A 22,464-nucleotide genomic window follows, 5' to 3' on the forward strand; every position below is an offset into this window, starting at 1 on the left:
ATCCACAACTGATTCCTGCTGATCAGCCACTTCCGTGTCTTGCCGAAGAAAGTTGTCCCATCAGGGATTTCCAGATGATAACCTCTTTCTTTCAAGTCACCACAGAGTTCCTTTTTGTTTCCCTTATTTCAAATGAAACATTATGCAGCCAGTCCTCTCCTCTTGTATGGACCACAAGGGCTTTGACTAGGCTGAACTAAGAACTCACAACTCACAACCAGTCTTAAAAGGTGGGGTTTTTCACAAGCTTGCCAGCTTGTCCTGTTCCAGTCCCAGCTGCTGCTGCCGAACTGTAGAACGGAATTATCTCTCTCTCTCTCTCTCTCTCACACACACACACACACACACACACACACACAAAACCACATGACCTAGAACAGCCAACTGCACTCAGACAGACTGCGGCACTGGACCTAATCTTTTGAATTCATTCATCTGTTTCTTTCCAAAACAATAATCCATTACTCCACAGCATGTCCAATTAGCAACTACTTGTGAAATCCTTATGGGCATACTTCAAAGTTTTTGCAGAGGCCTGGACTGTCTGGCTTGAGCAGAGCTCTGGCATTTTAAATGAGATCTGTTTTGAAGTGTTTATATGTGACCTCTTTGGCTTGGCTTCGCGGACGAAGATTTATGGAGGGGGTAAAAGTCCACGTCAGCTGCAGGCTCATTTGTGGCTGACCAGTCCGATGCAGGACAGGCAGACACGGTTGCAGCGGCTGCAGGGGAAAATTGGTTGGTTGGGGTTGGGTGTTGGGTTTTTCCTCCTTTGCCTTTTGTCAGTGAGGTGGGCTCTGCGGTCTTCTTCAAAGGAGGTTGCTGCCCGCCAAATTGTGAGGCGCCAAGATGCACGGTTTGAGGCGATATCAGCCCACTGGCGGTGGTCAATGTGGCAGGCACCAAGAGATTTCTTTAGGCAGTCCTTGTACCTTTTCTTTGGTGCACCTCTGTCACGGTGGCCAGTGGAGAGCTCGCCATATAACACGATCTTGGGAAGGCGATGGTCCTCCATTCTGGAGACGTGACCCACCCAGCGCAGCTGGATCTTCAGCAGCGTGGACTCGATGCTGTCGACCTCTGCCATCTCGAGTACTTCGACGTTAGGGATGAAAGCGCTCCAATGGATGTTGAGGATGGAGCGGAGACAACGCTGGTGGAAGCGTTCTAGGAGCCGTAGGTGCTGCCGGTAGAGGACCCATGATTCGGAGCCGAACAGGAGTGTGGGTATGACAACGGCTCTGTATTTGCTTATCTTTGTGAGGTTTTTCAGTTGGGTGTTTTTCCAGCCTCTTTTGTGTAGTCTTCCAAAGGCGCTATTTGCCTTGGCGAGTCTGTTGTCTATCTCATTGTCGATCCTTGCATCTGATGAAATGGTGCAGCCGAGATAGGTAAACTGGTTGACCGTTTTGAGTTTTGTGTGCCCGATGGAAATGTGGGGGGGCTGGTAGTCATGGTGGGGAGCTGGCTGATGGAGCACCTCAGTTTTCTTCAGGCTGACTTTAAAACCTGCCACAATTGATCACCTTTAAAACATATCTAAATACGATATAAAATAGAAAATAATCTGTCACACTATATAGTAACCTTTTCACCCTTCTGCTCTACATGTTGCAGCTATCTATGTACATTCTAACATTAGCCGGAGATACAATTGGGCTCTTTAAACAGGAAGTGTGGTTTTACAAGGAAATGCACCCTTTTGTGGTCTTTAACTTGTATCAAATAACAAAATTACTTGATCATGATTTTAATCAGACACTTAGCTACCTGCAAACACATTCAAGACTCTTCATTAATTTGAATATTGCAGACTAAATTTTCTGCTTCAGGCACCCTTTGAATAAGAGATTTCCATTCACTGTAAATATGCAGAATTGTCTGTATATTAAAAATTGAGCAACAGCTTCAAAGAGCATCAATCATCCCAGTTCCCAAGAGCAGAGTGAGCTCCCTCAATGACTATTGCCCATGCCACTCAGATCTACTGTGATGAAATGCTTAGAGAGGTTGGTCATGACCAGAAATAACATGCACCCAAGGAGTGGATCTAATGCAATCCAACTACCGTCGCAATCGCTCCACAGGAAATGCATCATCACTGGCTCTCCACTCAGCTCTCAATCACCAGACAACAGCAACTCATACATACAGCTGCTCTTCATCAACTAAAGTTCACCCCATTATTCCTTTAGTCCTGGTCAACGAGCTCCAAACCTTGGGCATCTGAACACCTCTCAGCAACTGGATCCTTACCTTCCTCATCAGAAGACCAGTCAGTAGGAATTGGAAACCACATCTCCTCCTCACTAACAATCAACACAAGCACACCTCAAGGGTACGGGCTTAGGCCACTGTTCTACTCACTCTACACCCATGACTGTGTGGCCAGGCACAATTCAAATGCTATCTACAACACCACAATTGTTGGCAAAAAGCACAGACAGCAATGAGGAAGCAAACAGGAGGGAAATAATCAGCTAGTTGAGTGGTGTCACAACAACCTTTCACTCAACGTTAGCTTCATCTTCAGAAGAGGGTCAAGAACTTCAAATATCTGGATGCCAACATATGAGGATCTGTCCTCATGTTGTTATAATCACTGGGGAGTTTGAGAAGATTTGGTATGCTGTGGAGAGCATTCTTGCTGATTGCATCACTGCCTCTTAGGTAGGTGCCTACGCTAACGGCAAGAAAAAAACTCTGCCTGCGACCTCATGGACATCTACAAGAAGCAGTGTATTAAGAAAGCAGCCTCTCTCCGCAAGAATCCCATCCACTCTGGCCGTCCCTCCTTCAGTCTGCCACAATCAAGAAAAAGGTTCAGGAGCGTGAAAACTAGAACTCAGCGGCACAAGGACAACTCCTTCTCCTCTGCCATCAGATTCCATAGCACTTGGTCTTTTCCTTGCACTATTTTTATTTATTTTGTAATGTGGTCACTGTGACGCTGCCTCAAAACAACAAATTTTATGACTTGCTCATGGCAATAAATTCTGATTCTGATAGTAGTCATCTGGATTCAGAATGCTAGAGATTGGCCATCCAGCTTCAAACTTCAATCAAATAAGAAAGGAGAAAATGCCACAGCAACTGCAGAGCAGATGCCCACAGCATATTAAGGACAATATAGCTGTTTCATCTAAAGCAGGGATAAATATTGGTCATGATTAAATTTCCTTGGAGCAGTTGAATGGCAGGGAAAAATAGGTTAAAGAAAGTTGGACTGAGGGGGATTGCTCCAAGAGTTGGCACAGAAATGATATGCCAATTGAAATTCTCCTATATCATACAAGGGTAAGCAATATACAAAATATTATTATGCTATTCTAACATGCCTAGTGGTTGATGAAGAATGTTAGGACTGAGTGTGTCAACTTGCAGCCAAGCACAGAGATCACAATTGTTTTTAACTTACTCAAGGAACTAAATCAGAAGATACTCATGGCAATGTATTTGGAAGATTAATCCAAAAGAATCTGTTGCATTCTAGATTTCAGACTATGACCTAGATCTGAAACAGGTATTTTGTTATGGCGGAAAGATTTGGTTTTTAAACTGGATAGTATTCATCTGCAATAGAGAAGTCAGAAATTATTAAAGTGCTGGATATTTTTAAAAAAGCCAATCACCAATCTACATTTGTTTGTATTAAGGGGACACCAGAAGCAAAAGAAAAGTCAGCAAAGCTTCAGAACTTGGGCCTCCAACTCCCTCTGCAACCAGATTCTTGACTTTCTCACCAGGACACTACACTCACGCGGATCTCCTCCTCACTGACAATCAACATAGGTATGCTTAGCCCACTGCTCTACACCCATGACTGCTTGGCCAGGCACAATTCAAATTGCATCTACAAATTTGCCGATGACACCATGGCTGTCAGCAGAATCAGATGACAATGAGGAAATGCACAGGACTGAAAAAGATCAGCTGGTGAGTGGAGTCACAACAACAACCTGTAACCAACATTAGCAAAACCAAGGAACTGATTGTAAACTTCAGAAAGGAGAAATCAAGTGAATATAAACTAGTCCTCATCAAGGGGTCAGCAATGGAAAGGGTCAAGAACTTCAAGTTCCTGGAGTCAACATCTCTGAAGGTCTATCCCGTAGCCTTGTCGATGCAATCATGAAGGAAGCTCACCAGCGGTGATATTTCATTAGGAGTTTTAGAAAATTTGGTACATCACCAACAACATTTGCAAATTTCTACAGGTGTATTGTGGAGAGCATTCTGAATAGTTACATTACTGCCTGATCTCGAGGTGCCAATGCACAGGTCAGGAAAAGGCTACAGAGCACTGTGTACTCAGCCAGTGCCATCATGACCCTTAATCTTCACTTAATTAAGAACATTTAAAGAGGTGGTGTCTGAAGAAAGCAGCCTTTATCATCAAGGACCCTCACCACCCAGGTCATCCCCTCTTCTCACTGCTACTATCAGGAAGGAGGTACAGGATCCTGAAGATGAACACCCAACATTACAAAAACAGTTTCTTCCCTTCTGCTGTCACATTTCTGAATGGACAATGAATCACAGAAACTTTTTTCCCTCTACTTTTGTACCTTTTTTAAGAAAAAATAGGGTATTTATTGAAATGTAATATATAGCAACTTTGCACAATAATACTGCTGCAAAACAATGAATTTCGTGACACATGTCCATGTCAATAAATCCTGGTTCTCAAAAGTTTTTGTTACAGGGTCAATAATATAAAAAGGGACCCTCCAGAAACCAACCCAATTAAGGGCAGAAGAGGCAATACTTGGACAGCAGCAAGGAAACTGAAAGGTTTGAGAAAACTGAAAAGTTCCAAAGAATTCTCTTGCTTCATCGAATATCGCTGATAGAAGAGCGTAATGAAGAGGAGAAAGTGAGAGAAGCAGTTCTTTGAGGAACATAAAAATGAAGAAACTCCGACAATTGGACAATAAAGGGAAGCTAGATACCAAATTTTGAGTTTGAAACTTCACGCACCAAATTAATGGAAGACTGGAACTCAGTGGAATAGAGATCAGGCTATGATAGTATGCAACGACTCTGCTAAAATATAAGAATCAAGCCAGGCATTGAAAAGAAAATGAATGAAGTTTTTAGCAATAACAGACTAAGGCAGAGGGCTGAAATTAGAGCTGCAGCTTGTCATGTTTCATGAAAAAAATAAGTACGAGAAATGTATTAAGTAAATAAATTGGATGTTGAATCAAGGACATGGAAGTGAAAATAATAGAGAAGGTGACTTTATGGCCAGCATGGAAGGTAATATTTTTTTTGTTTTCCCAGTGTTGCAATTTAAGACTGGATGTCAAACAAAGCTGGCCACTGAGTCAAGGATCAGGATGGATGGTGCTGAAGGGACACCTGTGTATTGTCAGCATAAACTCAGAATCTCATCTGGTCTTTGATCAAGCTGCCAAAGTTCAGCAGACAGAGGAGAAAAGGGGAGCAAACCAAAATAGACCCTTCTAGAGCATTCTCATTAAAACAAATCAATCAGCTGTTTTTTCAGAACATCTTTCATGGTTTAAGAAATAACAGTTTACATGCACAACAGAACTACAGAGTAGTCACAGCATAAAACAAATCAACATTTCAGGTCATCAAGACGAGCAGGAATGGGGTGAAATTATATAATTGTTGGAATTACTCCAGCAATTCTTTGCTCAAGATTCCAGCACATGTACCCTCTGTGTTCTTCTGTAAAACAGACATTTGGTTCGAGCTTATACCAGGTCAAAAGTAAAATCTAGTTATACCACCGTGCTCATAAAACAAACCTGCAAATTTTTTTTACTGTCAATTACTTGGTCAAAACTCTGACTTTGGTCAAAGATTCCTTGGTGTTCACATAAAAGATGACCTATTCTGGACTCAAAGCAATGCCTACACTTCCTCAAGAAGGTTGAGGAGGGCAAGGCTACCGGCCCCCATCTTTATACAGGAACACATCTGAGAGTGTCCTGTTAATTCAGCCCCTTCCCGCAGAAGCATCAAGTTTAGTTGGCTTCTTCCATACTTCACTCCTACCAACTACATAAAAAATATTTTATGATATCAGTCCTTGCCCCTCCAACCCTTTAATGTGCTGTGGTCCCCACTGAGAATGGCTGATCAAAAGTACTGTAATTATTGCATTCTGTATTGTGACCATGATCTGAAATACACATTTTGTTGTGGTAAACAATAATTGGTTTCTGAACGGGAGACATACAGTTGCAAACAACTTTCAGCTCATTCTCAAGTTGGACTTGCAAGGCTAATGAAGACCTCAGCTGTGTGGAGAAGAATAACCCCCATGTAATTGACAAGTTGGAGAAGAGGGTTGGAAATGGTTCTTCATGTTTAGTACAAACCTCCAACTGCTCTCCTTTATTCACCAAGTCACAACAAAATTCAAAAAGTATCCATACCTGAGCTTGGAAACTATTCAGAATTTAAATTACCCAATAGTCATTTTTTTTTTCAAATATCTACAAGTCAGACATTTTGTTCAATCCACGCTTTCTGATTTTTCCATGGATTTCTGAAACAAATTTTCTTGATTTACTTTTTGACTTTCAATTTTCTCATAGAGGCTTAATATTAATTATCTACAGTAATTTGATGGATTTCAGAACAATTTCTCTAGTTAAGCTCAAGAGTGATTGGGGCCATGACTTGGATTTGTCTCATCCAGATGAGGATTGGGGTATTGTTGGAAATATGATTAATGAATCACAGTTTGTGCGCAACATTGTTCGTGCAATTTAAGGTTGTACACAGAACACATATTTGAAAAGTTATCTTGGTTCTTTTCTGATATTGATCCATTCTGTGACAAATGTAAAATTCTTTGGGCCTCACTGATACATATGTTTAGGAAGTTTTTGGAAGAATTACTTTCAAACTTTATCATTCATTTTTAAGGTCAAATTAGAACCATGTCCCTTTCTGTTTGGTTTTTCTCCATCTCAAAAGTGAATTTTAGCTTTTACCTCATTGATAGCTGGACAGACATTTCTGATGAAATTGAAAGTATTCCACCTATGCATATTCAATGGGTACAGGAGGGCATGACCTAAGTTTAGAAAAAAAATCGAATTTAAAAGATGTGAAGATGAATTTTTATTAAAGAAGTGGAGCCCAATCATGGAGTACTACCATAATTTAACTAATTAGGATGTTTGAATGCTCCTGAACAGCGCCATCTACTTTCCGAGTGCTGCCGTTCATTTAGAGGGAAGGGTTTGATTATTGTGTGGGGGGGGGGGGGTCTTTTTTTTGTTTTATTTTCTTCAATATTTTTGATATAGTGGGTTTGATCTGGAAGGGTGCACACAATTTATATTATGTATAATAAAGGTTTTATTTGAAATGTTTTTCTCATACTCAATAAAAGATATTATAAAAAGAAAGGAAGCTATTCATGTTGCATTACAATAAACATCTACTTTCTGACATTAAAACTTTTTAAACAACAAAAATCCTTACCATTCTTGCTGACATCTAGTTCCCTGAGATTGATGAGATTTGAAATGGACGCTGGCAACACAGTGAGATCATTGTCAGGCATGCTCAGCTTGTGCAGTGACTGGCAATTGAATAGTTGCTATTTATTAGGGACAAAAATAAAATTGAAACAAGATTAGAAACATTGAACACTACATCAAAGTACAAGCCCTTCAGCCCTCAATGTTGTGCTAACCCATATATTCCTTTAAAAGTACTAAACACACTCTACCCTGTTACCCTCGATTTTTCTTTCATCCACGTGCCTGTCTAAGAGTTTCTTAATGCTCATAATGTTTCAGCCTCCACCAAGGCTTTCCAGGAACCCACAACTCTCCGTAAAGGAAAAAAAAACTTACCTCTGATGTCTCCCCTGAATTTCCCATCCTTAACTTTGCACATATTTCCTCTGGTGTGTGCTATTCCTGCCTGGGGAAACAGGTGCTGGATCTCCAACCTATTCATGCCTCCCATAATCTTGTAGACCTCTATCAAGCCTCCCCTCATCCTTCTATGCTCCAAAGAGAAAATACATTATACAAATATAAATCAAAGACCTTTTATTAAAGATTATATATTAAACTGAGTGTTCTTTATCCTTTGAAGCATTAAAGGGAACAAACAAGTCCACCAAGAAAGCCCTTCTTTTATTTTTAATGTTCTTGTGTAATGTTGAGTAATCAGCTGCAATTATATTTCCCCTTCTTTGGATCCTTAAAATAAAAGCAGAGCAATGACTTGGAACAGTTGACCTTGTCCCTGGTTTGAAATTCTCAAGAGTACTTTTATTATTTCAGAGCAAGGTTATGTCACATTTTATTTTCTTCATCTGAAGTAACTACATTGAAACAATAATTATTCTTTCCCTCTCATTCTACTTCCTAAATTAAGCTAATTTTTCCAATATCCTGGTCCATTTGTTGCACAATATGGACATTTCTGTCCATCTTATGGTTGCCCAGGTATTGAACAAGCAACCATTCAGCTAAAAATTACTGAAAAGGAAGAAATCAAAGACACAACCTCCTGCAAAAATTTAAAATGTGATCTTGCATCCCAGCACTGTTCCACATACTCTTCAAAAATGGACAATACCGGGCTTCTTCGATGTTCCTTTGATGCACACATTCATGCAAGTGAAGGACATTCCATCATGAGCTCGACCCAGTAATTTTAGCAGATGGAAAGATTTCAATGATCCAGGAAGTGATTCATTCATAACATAACAATTACAGCACGGAAACAGGCCATTAGGCCCTTCTAGTCCGCACCGAACCAAACACTCCTTTCTAGTCCCACCTCCCTGCACAATGCCCATAACCCTCCATCTTCTTCTCATCCATATACCTGTCCAACCTTTTCTTAAATAATACAATTGACTCCGCCGCCACTATTTCTCCCGGAAGCTCGTTCCACACGGCTACCACTCTCTGAGTAAAGAAGTTCCCCCTCATGTTACCTCTAAACCTCTGCCCCTTAATTCTTAACTCATGTCCTCCTGTTTTAATCTTTCCTCCTCTTAACGGAAATAGTCTATCCACATCCACTCTGTCTATCCCTTTCATAATCTTAAATACTTCTATCAAATCCCCTCTCAACCTTCCACGCTCCAAAGAATAAAGACCTAATCTGTCCAATCTCTCCCTATACTCTAGATGCTTAAACCCAGGTAACATTCTGGTAAACCTTCTCTGCACTCTCTCCACTCTGTTTATATCCTTCCTATAATTAGGCGACCAGAACTGCACACAGAACTCCAAATGAGGCCGCACCAACGTCTTATACAATCTCAACATCACCTCCCAACTCCTATATTCCATGCAATGATTGATAAAGGCCAGCATACTAAAAGCCTTCTTTACCACCCTATTCAATGAGAATTATAGCTTGCAATTTGTTGTAATCACATTATTGAGGTGATTATTTTGGAAAGTTTCTGGCCAAAGGAAACTCAATCATTTACAGTGACAGACATGGGAACAGCAGTGCTGGTTAATTTCAAGGGAAGCTCTTTGGGCTCCATTACAGAAAACTCATTCTTGGTTCTCTAGTGGTAAATGTCATCTCAACCAAAGCTTATGAGCGATGGCCAGACTTTGTTCCACGCACTAACAGTTGTGAAGACAGATAATGCTATCTAATCAATCAGCACTATTTCACCCCTCCTTGGAGCCTAACTTAAAAGGACATTGATGAAACAGCTAGCAGTGTAGAGCCTTGGACACTGCCCATTGACATTCTCCATCTGAGATGATTAATTTTTAACAACCACTGCCTCATTGTTCTGGCTCCCGCAATTTCCCCATTATTTCAATTTTATACTGTGCTCAAGTCATTCCCACTGCCCCTCAATGCCTCTAGCCTCCACAAATTTGGCTATTGACCTGAAATCATTAACTCTTACTCACTCCAAATCCAAGTTAACTTGTTTTTGCATCTATATTTATCCCACATTTCTAACGTGCTGCCTTTTCTTCTGTTATGGAAATTTATTTGAATGTGCTTAAGATTTTTGGTACAGTTTATTTACACACCAATTAGGTAACATCGATACATTTGACAAAAATACCAATAAAAATGAAAAACAATTCACCCTCTGGATAGGGCAAAATGCACAAACAAAAATAAACCAATTTCATAAATGGTTTGGGAGAAATTTGTTGAATAAGAATGTTAGTCCAAACACAGTAACTACAGCTTTCCTGAAGAGAAAGTCTCACCTTTGGAAGCTCTTCAATTTGGTTAGCATCTAAATAAAGTTCTTCCAAAGTCTTATCAAAAGGAAAGATTTCTTTGGGCACTTGCTCCAAACTGCAGTGGGAATAGTCCAACACAGTGACTGCTTCCTCTTCACCCCGGAGACAGCGACAAGGCACCAGCCGTCCAAATAAATTACGTTTCGTCGTCATGATCAAGCACTGTAAAACAAAACAGACTTCTTCTCTATCTAGAAATGATCCGTGTTCACTCCATTTCACAACAAAAATTAGGAAGTAGCGCAAAAACAGGCAGGAGAATTAATGGTTCAGGTTGGTAGACAAGTTTACAAGGTCCTGACTTAGCTAGCTATTGTTTTGACATAACTGGAATGGAAAAAAAGTATCAGAAAAATACATCACAAAACCCCTATAGTTTGTTTTAATGCAAATTTAATAACAAGCATTGTTGTAAACCAGTTAACCTGGTTCAAATCAATAATGAAAAACAAAAAGGTATTATATTTTTGATTCAGTGTTCTTCCAAGTTCTATTTTTGTTTTTAAAAATATGTTCATGGGACAAGACTGGGAAGTTGAAAAAATATTTCACATTCCACTGACATCACTCACTACAGATATGCATGTTGGGTAGATCTCCATCAACCTTCTCATCTGCACCCTTACAGATCAGTACAAGTGTAATTTTATTCAATCCACCACAAAAACTATGGCTTGAAAGATGTGGACACGGTCCGTCATGAAAGCGAGACAATTTCTAAGAACAAATTTCCTTTAAGATGTTTCTTGAAAGGAATACATTTCAACTCATCTTTCAATGCTTAGTCTGTCTCAAGTATTCACTCCTGTCAGCACCACTCGATATCTTTTAAAATTTACATTCATGTGCTGATAAATTCTAATGCCCTTCTGATCATGCCTTGGCCAAAGATCTGCTTGGATCCACATCAAAGGATCATTTCACATTGATGCTCTGTCTTAAAAGATTATAGACCATTTCCCAAAGGAGAAGCTTCTCAATCTCTAGCTTTGTTTATTTCTACAATTCATCTTCAGACATCAGGGCATGAACATTGAGGGATCAGTTGGATGGTTAGTTTCTGTACCAGCAAAACAACTATCAATTGTAGGGCCACGTGGTGTACAATTTCCGCAAAGAATCGCTCCAACTGTAGAAGCCAATGCTATCTTGCTATCTATCACTTTTTCTGAAGCACTTACCCAAGTTTAGAAAAAATCAATCTATATTTATAAGTATAGTACAATCCCCGCTGTCCAGAATTCAAGCAACCAGCAGCCTCAGGCAACTGGCAAAAAAGAGGAAATAAATAAATTTTCAGAAAATAAATTAATTAAATACAAGTTTGAAATTGTAAATGTTCTCCAAAGTAACACACAAGCCCTTGAAGATGGGAGCAAACCTTTAGTCAGCAGAGTGCGCCCCCACCGTCCCCCGCAGCAGCTGTTTGAGTTTGAATAAAGTTGTGTTTGAATAAAATAGCGTTGCCCTGGAATGAAGAGGCAGCTGATGCTGCTAGCCATTGGGGTGATTCTCCCAAAAGGTCTCCCTATCCCTGCCTAGTAAGAGAGTATTTTTATCATTATTAATACAAGTAAAGTATACTATAATGTCATCTGCAAATAAACTGATTTTATACTCCTTCTCCTTTATTTTTTATCCTTTATTTTATTTTCTGTTCTTATCAGTTCTGCCAATGGTTCTATTGCTAAAGCGAACAGTGAGGGGGATAATGGACATCCCTGCCTAGTTGACCTACTTAATTTAAATTGGTTCGATACGTATCCATTTACTGTTACCTTCCTCGATGATCCATTATATAATGCTTTAATCCAAATAATATATTTTTCTGGTAGATTGAACCTCTGTAATACTTTGAATAAATAATTCCATTCTATTCTGTCAGAGGAAGTGAACCGGTACGGACTTGAAGGGCCGACATGGCCTGTTTCCATGCTGTAAATGGTTATATGGTTAAATTAGTATGGCTTTATCTTTAAACTTTTTTCTGGGGGGGGGGGGGTAATTTTGATGGCAGCACAGTTAGCTTAAGAATTCTCAACTTTTTCCCCCACCTACCTAGTGCCTTAATCTCTTACTAACCACACTGCATCTTACGTGAGTGAGAAAAGGTTGAGTGAGAAAAGGTTCGTGTAACACTGTTTCAGCGCCAGCAAACAGGGCTCAGATTTAAATTTTGAAAGTTAGAGGAATTACCTGATTAAAGTGAACTTTACACAATTAAGGACAACAACAGTGATTTTTTCCCCCAAATTACTTTACGTTTTGCATGGTCTTTTGTCTTTAAAAGTACTTATTCTTATTGCAGGTGTATTAGACATTTTAAGAGCAAGTATCAAGCAACCGGAAAATTCGTATATTCAGCATCAACAATCCACATAGATGCTGGATTACGGAGGTTTTTACTGTATTTGCATTGTGTTCTCTGGGAATAGAAATGCACTTTTAATTTTTATCAATGCCCTCTTTCAAATTGCCACAACAGATCTAGGTGAAAAAGATTTGCATCAAAACCCCCTTTGTTTACCCAAATAATACACCCCACCATATGTTACATACAAAAACTTTGCTGTTGCATTTTAAGCAAGTTACTTTTAAATGTTAGAGGTTTTGGATCAGTAGCAACCGAATTCCTTCCTAATACTTTGAACTCAAGTCCTCAAGCAAAAAAACAATTGCCTGTTACTGATGCAATTGAGTAAGGAACTCATTTAAAGTTCATTGCCAAATTAGTTATAATTAAATGAAGACTAAGAGACTGCAGATTGGAGTGAAAAAAAATGGTGGAACAACTCAATGTGCCCAGCAGCATCTGTGGAGGGAAATAATGCAAGTCAATATTTTGAGGCAAGATCCTGAATCAGGACTGTATCACATGCTGCTTGACCAATGGTTAATATTTATATAGTCACAACTATTCCCTGTCCCCAAATTCATGGCTTCCTTTGCTATTTCAGAGTCTCATAAAACAATTTAAATAGTTTAATTACAGTAATCAACAGTAAAAAAAAACTATGCCAGGCGCTTTCTTCAAACAAAGTGGAAAGCTCTACTTTTCACCTGCAATATCAATAGATGAAACTCCAATCAGAGCACATTACACACAATCTGTGCATAAATTCGAGCCCTTACTCCTGTCACATGACAAAAGTGAAGAAAACTAGATGCACTGTTTTGTACTTTCTATTAACCAATGAGTTTTCCACAAATTCTTGTCCATGTACCAAACCAGGTCAAAAAAAAGGGAGAGAGCAGTCTGTTGAAAAATCAATTTTAGCTCCTTTGTCTCCAAAATTAAAAAAACAATGGCAGTAAGTCACACAATTTTATCTGATTCTCCAGCACTAACTGGAATATGAAAGGACAACTTTGCCGAAATGGACAGGAAATAATAACATCAAAAATTAAATGGCTACTTAATCTTACTTTAATTAAAATGGCACATTCCATTGGTAACATTACACCATGACAGCTCAGCTGTACCTTAGATTTTTCAGCTAATCTATTAAGTGAGATCTCAAATTGCAATTGAATGCCATTCAAACACAATGGCCCAATCTCTACTTGGATTTCAGTGACAAGCCTGTGGCTCTGCACAACGACTTCATTACAAATAAAGAAGTTAGATATTATAAGAATAAATTTAGACAAATCTCTAAAGCAGCTCTTCATTTTGGCAAATACTGTAAAAGCTGCTGATATCACTAACAATATATGCACTGAAAGGAAGCTGCCCATATTCTGTAATTCAGCATACATTTCTTGTCAACTTGATGGAAGAGAATATTAGAATGAACACTATTGAACACCTGAATCAATGAGAGGGAAAACTGCTTTTGAAATCAAGACCTGACGTTAATTGTGAAAAATTAAAGTTTGAACAGACCACGAAGCTACTGTTACCCCGCAGCAAATTATATAAAATTATTTGTTGGGTGAAAAAGTGTCCATCAAGCAGAATGGTTTTCAGACAGAGTCGATGGCTAGATATCAGTAACTTTACCTGCGAGCACAGTGTAGCATTACATACTTCATTTTGCGCGACTCAACAATTTATAATGCTAGGCAGCCTTTTCTATTCCGCTTCTCAAATCGCGAATGAACAGGTTAGAAAAATGTTTGATCCCAATGAAGCATCGTCACAGGCCAATCAAGGTTTCAAAATGTCATTCTTCAAGAAACAATTTTTGGATGTAAAGATGCAAATGAATTTTATTTAACTCAAGCTGCTTGTATCCAAGTAAATACAAAACATACTTTAAGCTGTTGCAGAATATCACCAGGCAATCCACTCTTCCCTCCCCCACCACCACCTTAGGCATTTCCTACTGAAGCTGCTCAAGGAACAAAACTTGGCCCTAAAAATCTCCCTCTCACCTCCATCCTGGGCCATAAAACAGTGGTTACCATTCACCTTCCAGGTAAGGCAGAGCCTCATATTCATCTTTGCTTGAAGCACCCAAAACGACATCCTCTGCATTGACAAGACCAGGTGATAACTAGGTGACCACTTCGATGAACGTCATTTTCTGTCCTTGGGTCCAATTGGAACTCCCAGTTTTAATTCCCCTAACCTTTCCCATATCTGTTGTCTGTTTTCTTCATCGTCAGGGCAAGGGTTAATGTGCAGTTGGCAAACAATACATCATATTCCTCCTGGGAAGCCTAGATCCCAATCACATGATGCTTGGGTTTTACAATTTGAGTTAGCACCTTTACCTGAACAAGTTCCACTGTTTCCGTCCTTCACTTGCTCCCGTTCTCACTTTCCCTCATACAATCCTTCCTCGTCTCCCCACCTCTCACCTCCCCCATTGTTTAATGTCATATCATCTCGGCCCCTCCTCAGCCCCCTGACCCCCTTTCCACCCATGGATGCTGAATGTCCTGCTGAGTGCCTCCAGCAACTCTTTGTTTGCTCAACATCATGGTAAGCCTCCACAACCATCCTGCGACGGGATGACACAATTTGCACACGTTATTTCAAGAACAACCTAACCAAAGTTTTATACAACTTCAATTACTTCCTTACTTTTGGCCTCAGTAATGCACCAAACAATGAAGTATACCACATGACTCCATCATCAGATCCACTTGCTTGGCCACTTTCAAAGAACTCCAGATCACTCTGCACATCATCTATTTAAGAATCCTGCCATGAATTATAAACATTCTCCCTATATTTGACTTTCATTTAGATTAAACTCCATCTGCCATTTCTCTGTCCATATCTGTAACTGATTATATCCTATTGTATTCTTTGGTGGCCCTTGACACCCTCAATCTCTCCACTAATTACTAATGCACCCATCCTCTTTTTCATCCAGTTAATTTATGTACATCACATCCGGGTCCCAATACTTATTTCTGCAGAAGATCCCTTGTCATGAGCTTCCAGTCAGAGTAGCATCAATCCACCACTACTCTCTTTTCTGGGCCAGCTCAAATCACTGGAAATCGCATGCATTTTTACTTTCTGGGTCAGTCTACCCTGAGAGAACTTGTCAAATTCCTTACTAAAATCCACGTAGTCAACATAACATCCTCTGCCCTACCCTGATTAACCAACTTTGTCATTGATGCAAAGAATGCATTTAATATTTTTCCCATTTCCTCTAAAGACTTCAAGCATAAATTCCTTCCTTTGTCTTGAAATGGTTCTATTCTCTCCTTAATCATCCTTTCGTTTTTTTTTAGTATAAAATGCCTTGTTCACCAAGGATATTTCATGGCCAGTTCTGGCCTTCCTAATACCCTACTTGATCTCTTCCCTGCTGTCTTTCCTCTGTGGATCACTCTAATTGTAGCTTCCTATCCTGTTTCTTTTTGACTAAATTCAGCACTTTCCTCAACATTTGAGGTTCTCTCACCTTGCCATCACTGTCTTTCCTCCTCACTGGAACTTGGCAGTCCTGGAGTCAAGTTTTACCATGTTATACCAAAATCAACTGTTGAACTCACACATCACCACAACCAGTTGATCCAATAAACTCAAGAATAAAACTTAGAAATTATTTGGGTGCAGGGATTGTTCACTGGATACATGAATGTTGGAATTCTTCATGCCGTTTTATCAGAAGTAAAACAAACAATTCTAATTCAGCTTAGAAACTTCAAATGCCCAAATGGAATTCACATTGATGACGACAGCCAAATTAAATGAACAATAATGGAATAATTTAATTCATTAATTACATAATGGCTACTTTGCTCATCAATAAGCCTTTATCAAACCATTTCTATTTTTTTCCCTGCCTGTGTTTCCTTGTTTGATGTACATCTCTTTGTAGCACTTATGCTCTCTTTGCATGGTTTCTTGCCTAGGCTATGGTCTTACTGGATTGTCTAGTTAATTTTTTTATAAATGCTCTAAGGGGCAGCCTGGACTAATCCCCTGCACATTGAGGCCACCTGGAAATTGGAGGAACAACTCAACCGACTTCAACTAGACAATTGGAAAATTGCCAATGTCAAATTTCCATGAACCCTCTTCACCTGGTTTTTTCTTTCCTGGCCTCGTCTTGTCCAGTTCCCAACCCCCTTCCCTTCCTTCCATCAGAGATCTATCCTTCTTACCACTCTGCCTCCTGACCGGACAACATCGTGGGCCAACATCTTGTTCTGTGATACAATGTTCTATATCTTAATAACCATCAACATCCCACTTCCACGTTTGTCAGAGCAGAGAAGGTGGCAATAAACATGCCTCCTGTTGCAAATCTACTGATGCAAAGTCCAGGTTATTATTAATTTGCATATAATTGTGCTGTGAAATTTCAGGTTCTTGGGAGCTTCTAAGCAGCTCTGCAGAGCAGATTATTATTTTTTTCTATAATTTAAAACTCAAAATGCTTTCAACTCAAAGCAGACTATCTAAGAGACTTTGACCTTCTTCCAACATTCATTTCAGGTCTCTATAACCGAAGGGAAAAATACAAAATGTCAGTCATCAACATGCCATAATATTGAGCAAACAATCAGAAGCTGGAGGAACGAAGCAGGTCAGACAGGATCCATGGAAAGAAATAGACAGCTGGCATTTCAAGTGCAGGTGAAGGTGGGAAGAGAAGAAAAAAGGGTGGGTCAAAGAGTTGGGAAGAGGCTAAGAGTGTTCCCAACCAAAAAATGTGGACAGTTCATTTCTCTCCATGCAAATAGTCTGATATGCATTCCCTCCAACTTCTCATTATTGTCAAAATATCTCCATAATCAACATGAATTGATACACATTGTAACATCAATCCAAAATGCACTTTAGAACTGTAGATAGAACACCAGCACAGAAATAGGCCTTCTAGTCTGAGCCAAACTATCATTCTACTTAGTCTCACTGACTTGCACCCAAACCATACCTCTCCATACGTGTCCCATTCATGCATTTGTCCAAATTTTTGTTAAATATCAAAATTGAACTTGCATTCACCAGTTCAGCTGACAGCTTATTCTACACACCCATCACTCTGTAGGCCTTTTGAGGTGCATTCTACGCTAAGAATGTGCCTGAAGAAGCAGAAGCGGCCCTTTAAATTGCCGTTCAGGTGGCAGCGTTTAAAGTGCAATGCTGGCCACCTGAAGGACGCGGCTGCATAGGATGCGGCTCTGAGCACACTCCGCCTCCTGCCCAGTGTCAGCTGTGATCAGCAGCCTGACCCTTTAACATCCGCTTTCAGCCAGCTGCATTCAGGTGGCATGGGGAACCACTGAGCTGAGCTGATTATCCTACTCGGAGGAAGGTTACATAGCTCGCCTTAAGAGCGCCTCCTGCACATTCAGGTGGCCTCAAAACAGCTGCATATTGCCTAAACATGTGGCTTTACATGCGGGGCAATTGGCCACCTGAAAGGGCCTTGTGTGAAGCTCCCTCTAATACTGCCTTTAAACCTTTCCTCTTTCACCCTTAACCCATGTCCTCTAGTTTTTATCTCGCCAAACCTCAGTGGCTTGCTTTTACCCCATCATAATTTTGCATGCCTCCAGTCAAATCTCCCTTCATTCTTCAATGCACCATGGAATAAAGTCCTAACCTGTTTAATTTTTCCTTGAGTAAATCACAAAATTTCACCTTTCCCTGAAACTCAGTTCTTCAAGTCTTGTCAACACCCGAGAAAATCTTCTCTGCACTCTTAATCTTATTGCCATCTTTCCTGTAGTTAGGTGGCCTAAACTACAAACAATTCTCCAAATTTGGCCTCGCTAATGTCTTACACAATTTCACCTTAACATCTCAACTCAGCGTCGGCGCCAGAATGAATGTTAGAGGGAGGTATTAGTGCGTGGGAAGGAGGGCACCAGTGCGTGGGAAGGAGGGCACCAGTGCGTGGGAAGGAGGGCACCAGTGCGTGGGAAGGAGGGCACCAGTGCGTGGGAAGGAGGGCACCAGTGCGTGGGAAGGAGGGCACCAGTGCGTGGGAAGGAGGGCACCAGTGCGTGGGAAGGAGGGCACCAGTGCGTGGGAAGGAGGGCACCAGTGCGTGGGAAGGAGGGCACCAGTGCGTGGGAAGGAGGGCACCAGTGCGTGGGAAGGAGGGCACCAGTGCGTGGGAAGGAGGGCACCAGTGCGTGGGAAGGAGGGCACCAGTGCGTGGGAAGGAGGGCACCAGTGCGTGGGAAGGAGGGCACCAGTGCGTGGGAAGGAGGGCACCAGTGCGTGGGAAGGAGGGCACCAGTGCGTGGGAAGGAGGGCGCTAGTGCGATGGAAGGCGGGCACTAGTGCATTACAGGGGGCACGATGCAGCACTAAAAATTTGCTCGCGGGGGATGCTGTTACCTTCCAATGTGATGGGGCACAGTACCTCGCTTGCAGGTCGCTTGCAGATGCCCCCATTGACAAATGTAAGGGTCCCATCATTATCACATAATACTACATTTAGAATGTAATATGAAATTCTTTAACTGTCTACTGTAAGGAAAACAAAGAGCACCACTTTGTCTAGTGCCCCTCACAGAAATGAGGCCCCAGCAAGGAACAAACTCACAACCCCTGGTTTTTAAGACCAGTGCTCTAAACACTGAGCTATAGGAGCCTCTCTTTTATTCCACCACTCAATAATTTATGAAGCCTTATGTGCCAAAACCTCTCATAAAACCCTATCTACTTGTAATGCCACTTTCAGGGAATTATGTACCTGTATTCCCAGATCCCTCTGTTCTACCACACTCCTCAATGCCCTATTTACCATGTCCTTTCTTGGTTTGTCATAGGAACATAGGAGCATCGGAAGTAGGAACAGTAGTAGGCCAAAAATGGCCCATCGAGCCTGCTCCACCATTCAATACTCGTCTGCATTAATTTCAATCTGACAATTTGCACTTTTTTTTTGAAAAAAAAGGTGGTCCAGATCCTACTGCAAGCTTTGAAATTCTTCCTCACAGTCCACTACTCCGATTTTTGTGTAATCCAGGGTTGGCACCCGAGGTGGGACATCCAAGGTTGGCACCTGGGGTGGGGACATCCACAGTCATAGCCCTCCCAAGTGAGGTGCAGTGCCCCCCTCCCCACACGGTCATGGCCATTGCTTGCTGTCAGACCCGCCCCACCCCCTCCGGCATCACTAACGTCTAGCTTGACGCATGCTAGCGACTCTCCACCCACCCAAGGCCACGTCACTAGCATGCGTCAAGTCTCATTCGTGTCTAGTGATGCTTGATGCATTAAAAGCAGTGCTCTCATTACCTAATTCAGAGTGGTGGATGACGTTAACAGCATTCCTTCCCCCGCTAACCCGCTGTGTGAGTTTATGAGTGTTGCACTGTGCCCCCTCCCTCAACATTCATTCTAGCCCTGAACCTGGTGTCATCTGAAAACTTATCAATCCAATTTACCACATTGTCATCTCGATTAACAATCTGGATGATAAACAGTGGACCCAGCATCAATTCTTGAGGCACACCACTAATTACAAGCCTCATGTCAGAGAGGCAATCATCCACTACCACTCTCTGGCTTCTCTTGTAAAATCAATGTCCAATCCAATTTACTACCTCACCACGAACACAGAGCGACCAAAACTTCTTGACTACCCTCCCATCCGGGCTTTGTCAAAGGCCTTAAAGTCCATGTCAACCAATGTTTCAGAATGCAAGAAACACCAAAAGGAGAAACAATAATAGAGTAAAAACACAATGCTTGAGAAATTCAGCTGGTCAAACAGTGTTCTTTAAATAGCAAAGATAGATGCACTTGAGCCCTTTACCAAGGTATTAAAAAAAACAATCGAGGTTGCTCAGTGTTGGAGGCTATCTTTTCTTTTTTTTCTTTGGCTTGGCTTCGCGGACGAAGATTAATGGAGGGGTAATGTCCACGTCAGCTGCAGGCTCATTTGTGGCTGACAAGTCCGATGCGGGACAGGCAGACACGGTTGCAAGGGAAAATTGGTTGGTTGGGGTTGGGTGTTGGGGTTTTCCTCCTTTGTCTTTTGTCAGTGAGGTGGTCTCTGTGGTCTTCTTCAAAGGAGGTTGCTGCCCGCCGAACTGTGAGGCACCAAGATGCACAATTTGAGGTGATATCAGTCCACTGGCGGTGGTCAATGTGGCAGGCACCAAGAAATTTCTTTAGGCAGTCCTTGTACCTCTTCTTTGGTGCACCTCTGTCTCGGTGGCCAGTGGAGAGATCGCCATATAACACGATCTTGGGAAGGCAATGGTCCTCCATTCTGGAGACGTGACCTACCCAGCGCAGTTGGATCTTCAGCAGCGTGGATTCGATGCTGTCAGCCTCTGCCATCTCGAGTACTTCGATGTTGGTGATGAAGTCGCTCCAATGAATGTTGTGGATGGAGCGGAGACAACGCTGGTGGAAGCATTCTAGGAGCCATAGGTGATGCCGGTAGAGGACCCATGATTTGGAGCCAAACAAGAGTGTGGGTATGACAACGGCTCTGTATATGCTAATCTTTGTGAGGTTTTTCAGTTGGTTGTTTTTCCAGACTCTTTTGTGTCTTCCAAAGGCGCTATTTGCCTTGGCGAGTCTGTTGCCCAGCTCGTTGTCAATCCTTGAATCCGATGAAATGGTGCAGCCGAGATAGGTAAACTGGTTGACCGTTTTGAGTTTTGTGTGCCCGATGGAGATGTGGGGGGGCTGGTAGTCATGGTGGGGAGCTGGCTGATGGAGAACCTCAGTTTTCTTCAGGCTGACTTCCAGGCCAAACATTTTGGCAGTTTCCGCAAAACAGGATGTCAAGCGCTGAAGAGCTGGCTCTGAATGGGCAACTAAAGCGGCATCGTCTGCAAAGAGTAGTTCATGGACAAGTTGCTCTTGTGTCTTGGTGTGAGCTTGCAGGCGCCTCAGATTGAAGAGACTGCCATCCGTGCGGTACCGGATGTAAACAGTGTCTTCATTGTTGAGGTCTTTCATGGCTTGTTTCAGCATCATGCTGAAGAAGATTGAAAAGAGGGTTGGTGCGAGAACGCAGCCTTGCTTCATGCCATTGTTAATGGAGAAGGGTTCAGAGAGCTCATTGCTGTATCTGACCCGACCTTGTTGGTTTTCGTGCAGTTGGATAACATGGGAAGGATCAAGGGAGGAGCCACGGTAGGGAGACCCCGGAGGGCAGGCCAGCCAGTACAAACAGTACCACACTCAGAACTCCCACAATCTTGAGTGAAGTTCATATGGGAACAGAAACACGAGAAGGGCAAAGTATTTCTGAAAGCAATTGCCAGCTTCAGGGTTAATTATAAATCTCTTACCAGGAAGCAATTTTAATTCACAATGGTAAACAGAAGAAATCCAGAATGAAATCACCTTACAATCGACAACCAAAAGCTGTACATTGCATAGCCAAACACCAAAGCAACCCTTCAACAATCCAATAAACTACACATTTTCACATTTATGTTGGACAAGCAATTAATAATTTACTGTTCAGACAGCTAATGATTCATAAAAAATGAATAAAGTATCTGTTAAAAAATTACAAACCAAAATAAAGAGCTCAGACAGCACTACAAAAAAAAACTAATTTAAACTTTAGGTCCAAAAAGCAATTCAGGTAAAGGTATGAAGCAAGTGGATCAACGATCCACAAAATACAAACATATCACTGGATAAAGGAGAATTAAGCTTTTCAAGCAAACACAATGTTGGCACAGAAATTAGTTCTGTTACATCATAGCTACTGTGAATCAGATTCAAGAGTGATCTTTTTGGGATTTATGAAAATCCATGGAGAAACCAAGAATTCTAGTTCTTTTCTCTACCCCCCCCCCCACCCAACCA

General features: G+C 41.3%; 1 protein-coding gene across 6 annotated transcripts in view; it reads right to left on the reverse strand.

Moving 5' to 3' along the window:
- Nucleotides 1–22,464, reverse strand: part of erbin (erbb2 interacting protein) — a 313,125-nt gene that overhangs the window by 169,834 nt on the left and 120,827 nt on the right. For all 6 annotated transcript variants that reach the window (XM_069939183.1, XM_069939193.1, XM_069939201.1 and 3 more), the window contains 2 exons: nt 10,212–10,409; nt 7,474–7,591 (listed from right to left, as the gene is read on the reverse strand). In XM_069939183.1, coding sequence (XP_069795284.1) covers nt 7,474–7,591; nt 10,212–10,400 — 307 coding nt within the window. In that variant the 5' untranslated portion in view covers nt 10,401–10,409. Of the gene's footprint in view, nt 1–7,473; nt 7,592–10,211; nt 10,410–22,464 lie in introns of those variants that run through there.

Source organism: Narcine bancroftii, chromosome 1, assembly GCF_036971445.1.
Source record: "Narcine bancroftii isolate sNarBan1 chromosome 1, sNarBan1.hap1, whole genome shotgun sequence".
Taxonomy (NCBI): domain Eukaryota; kingdom Metazoa; phylum Chordata; class Chondrichthyes; order Torpediniformes; family Narcinidae; genus Narcine; species Narcine bancroftii.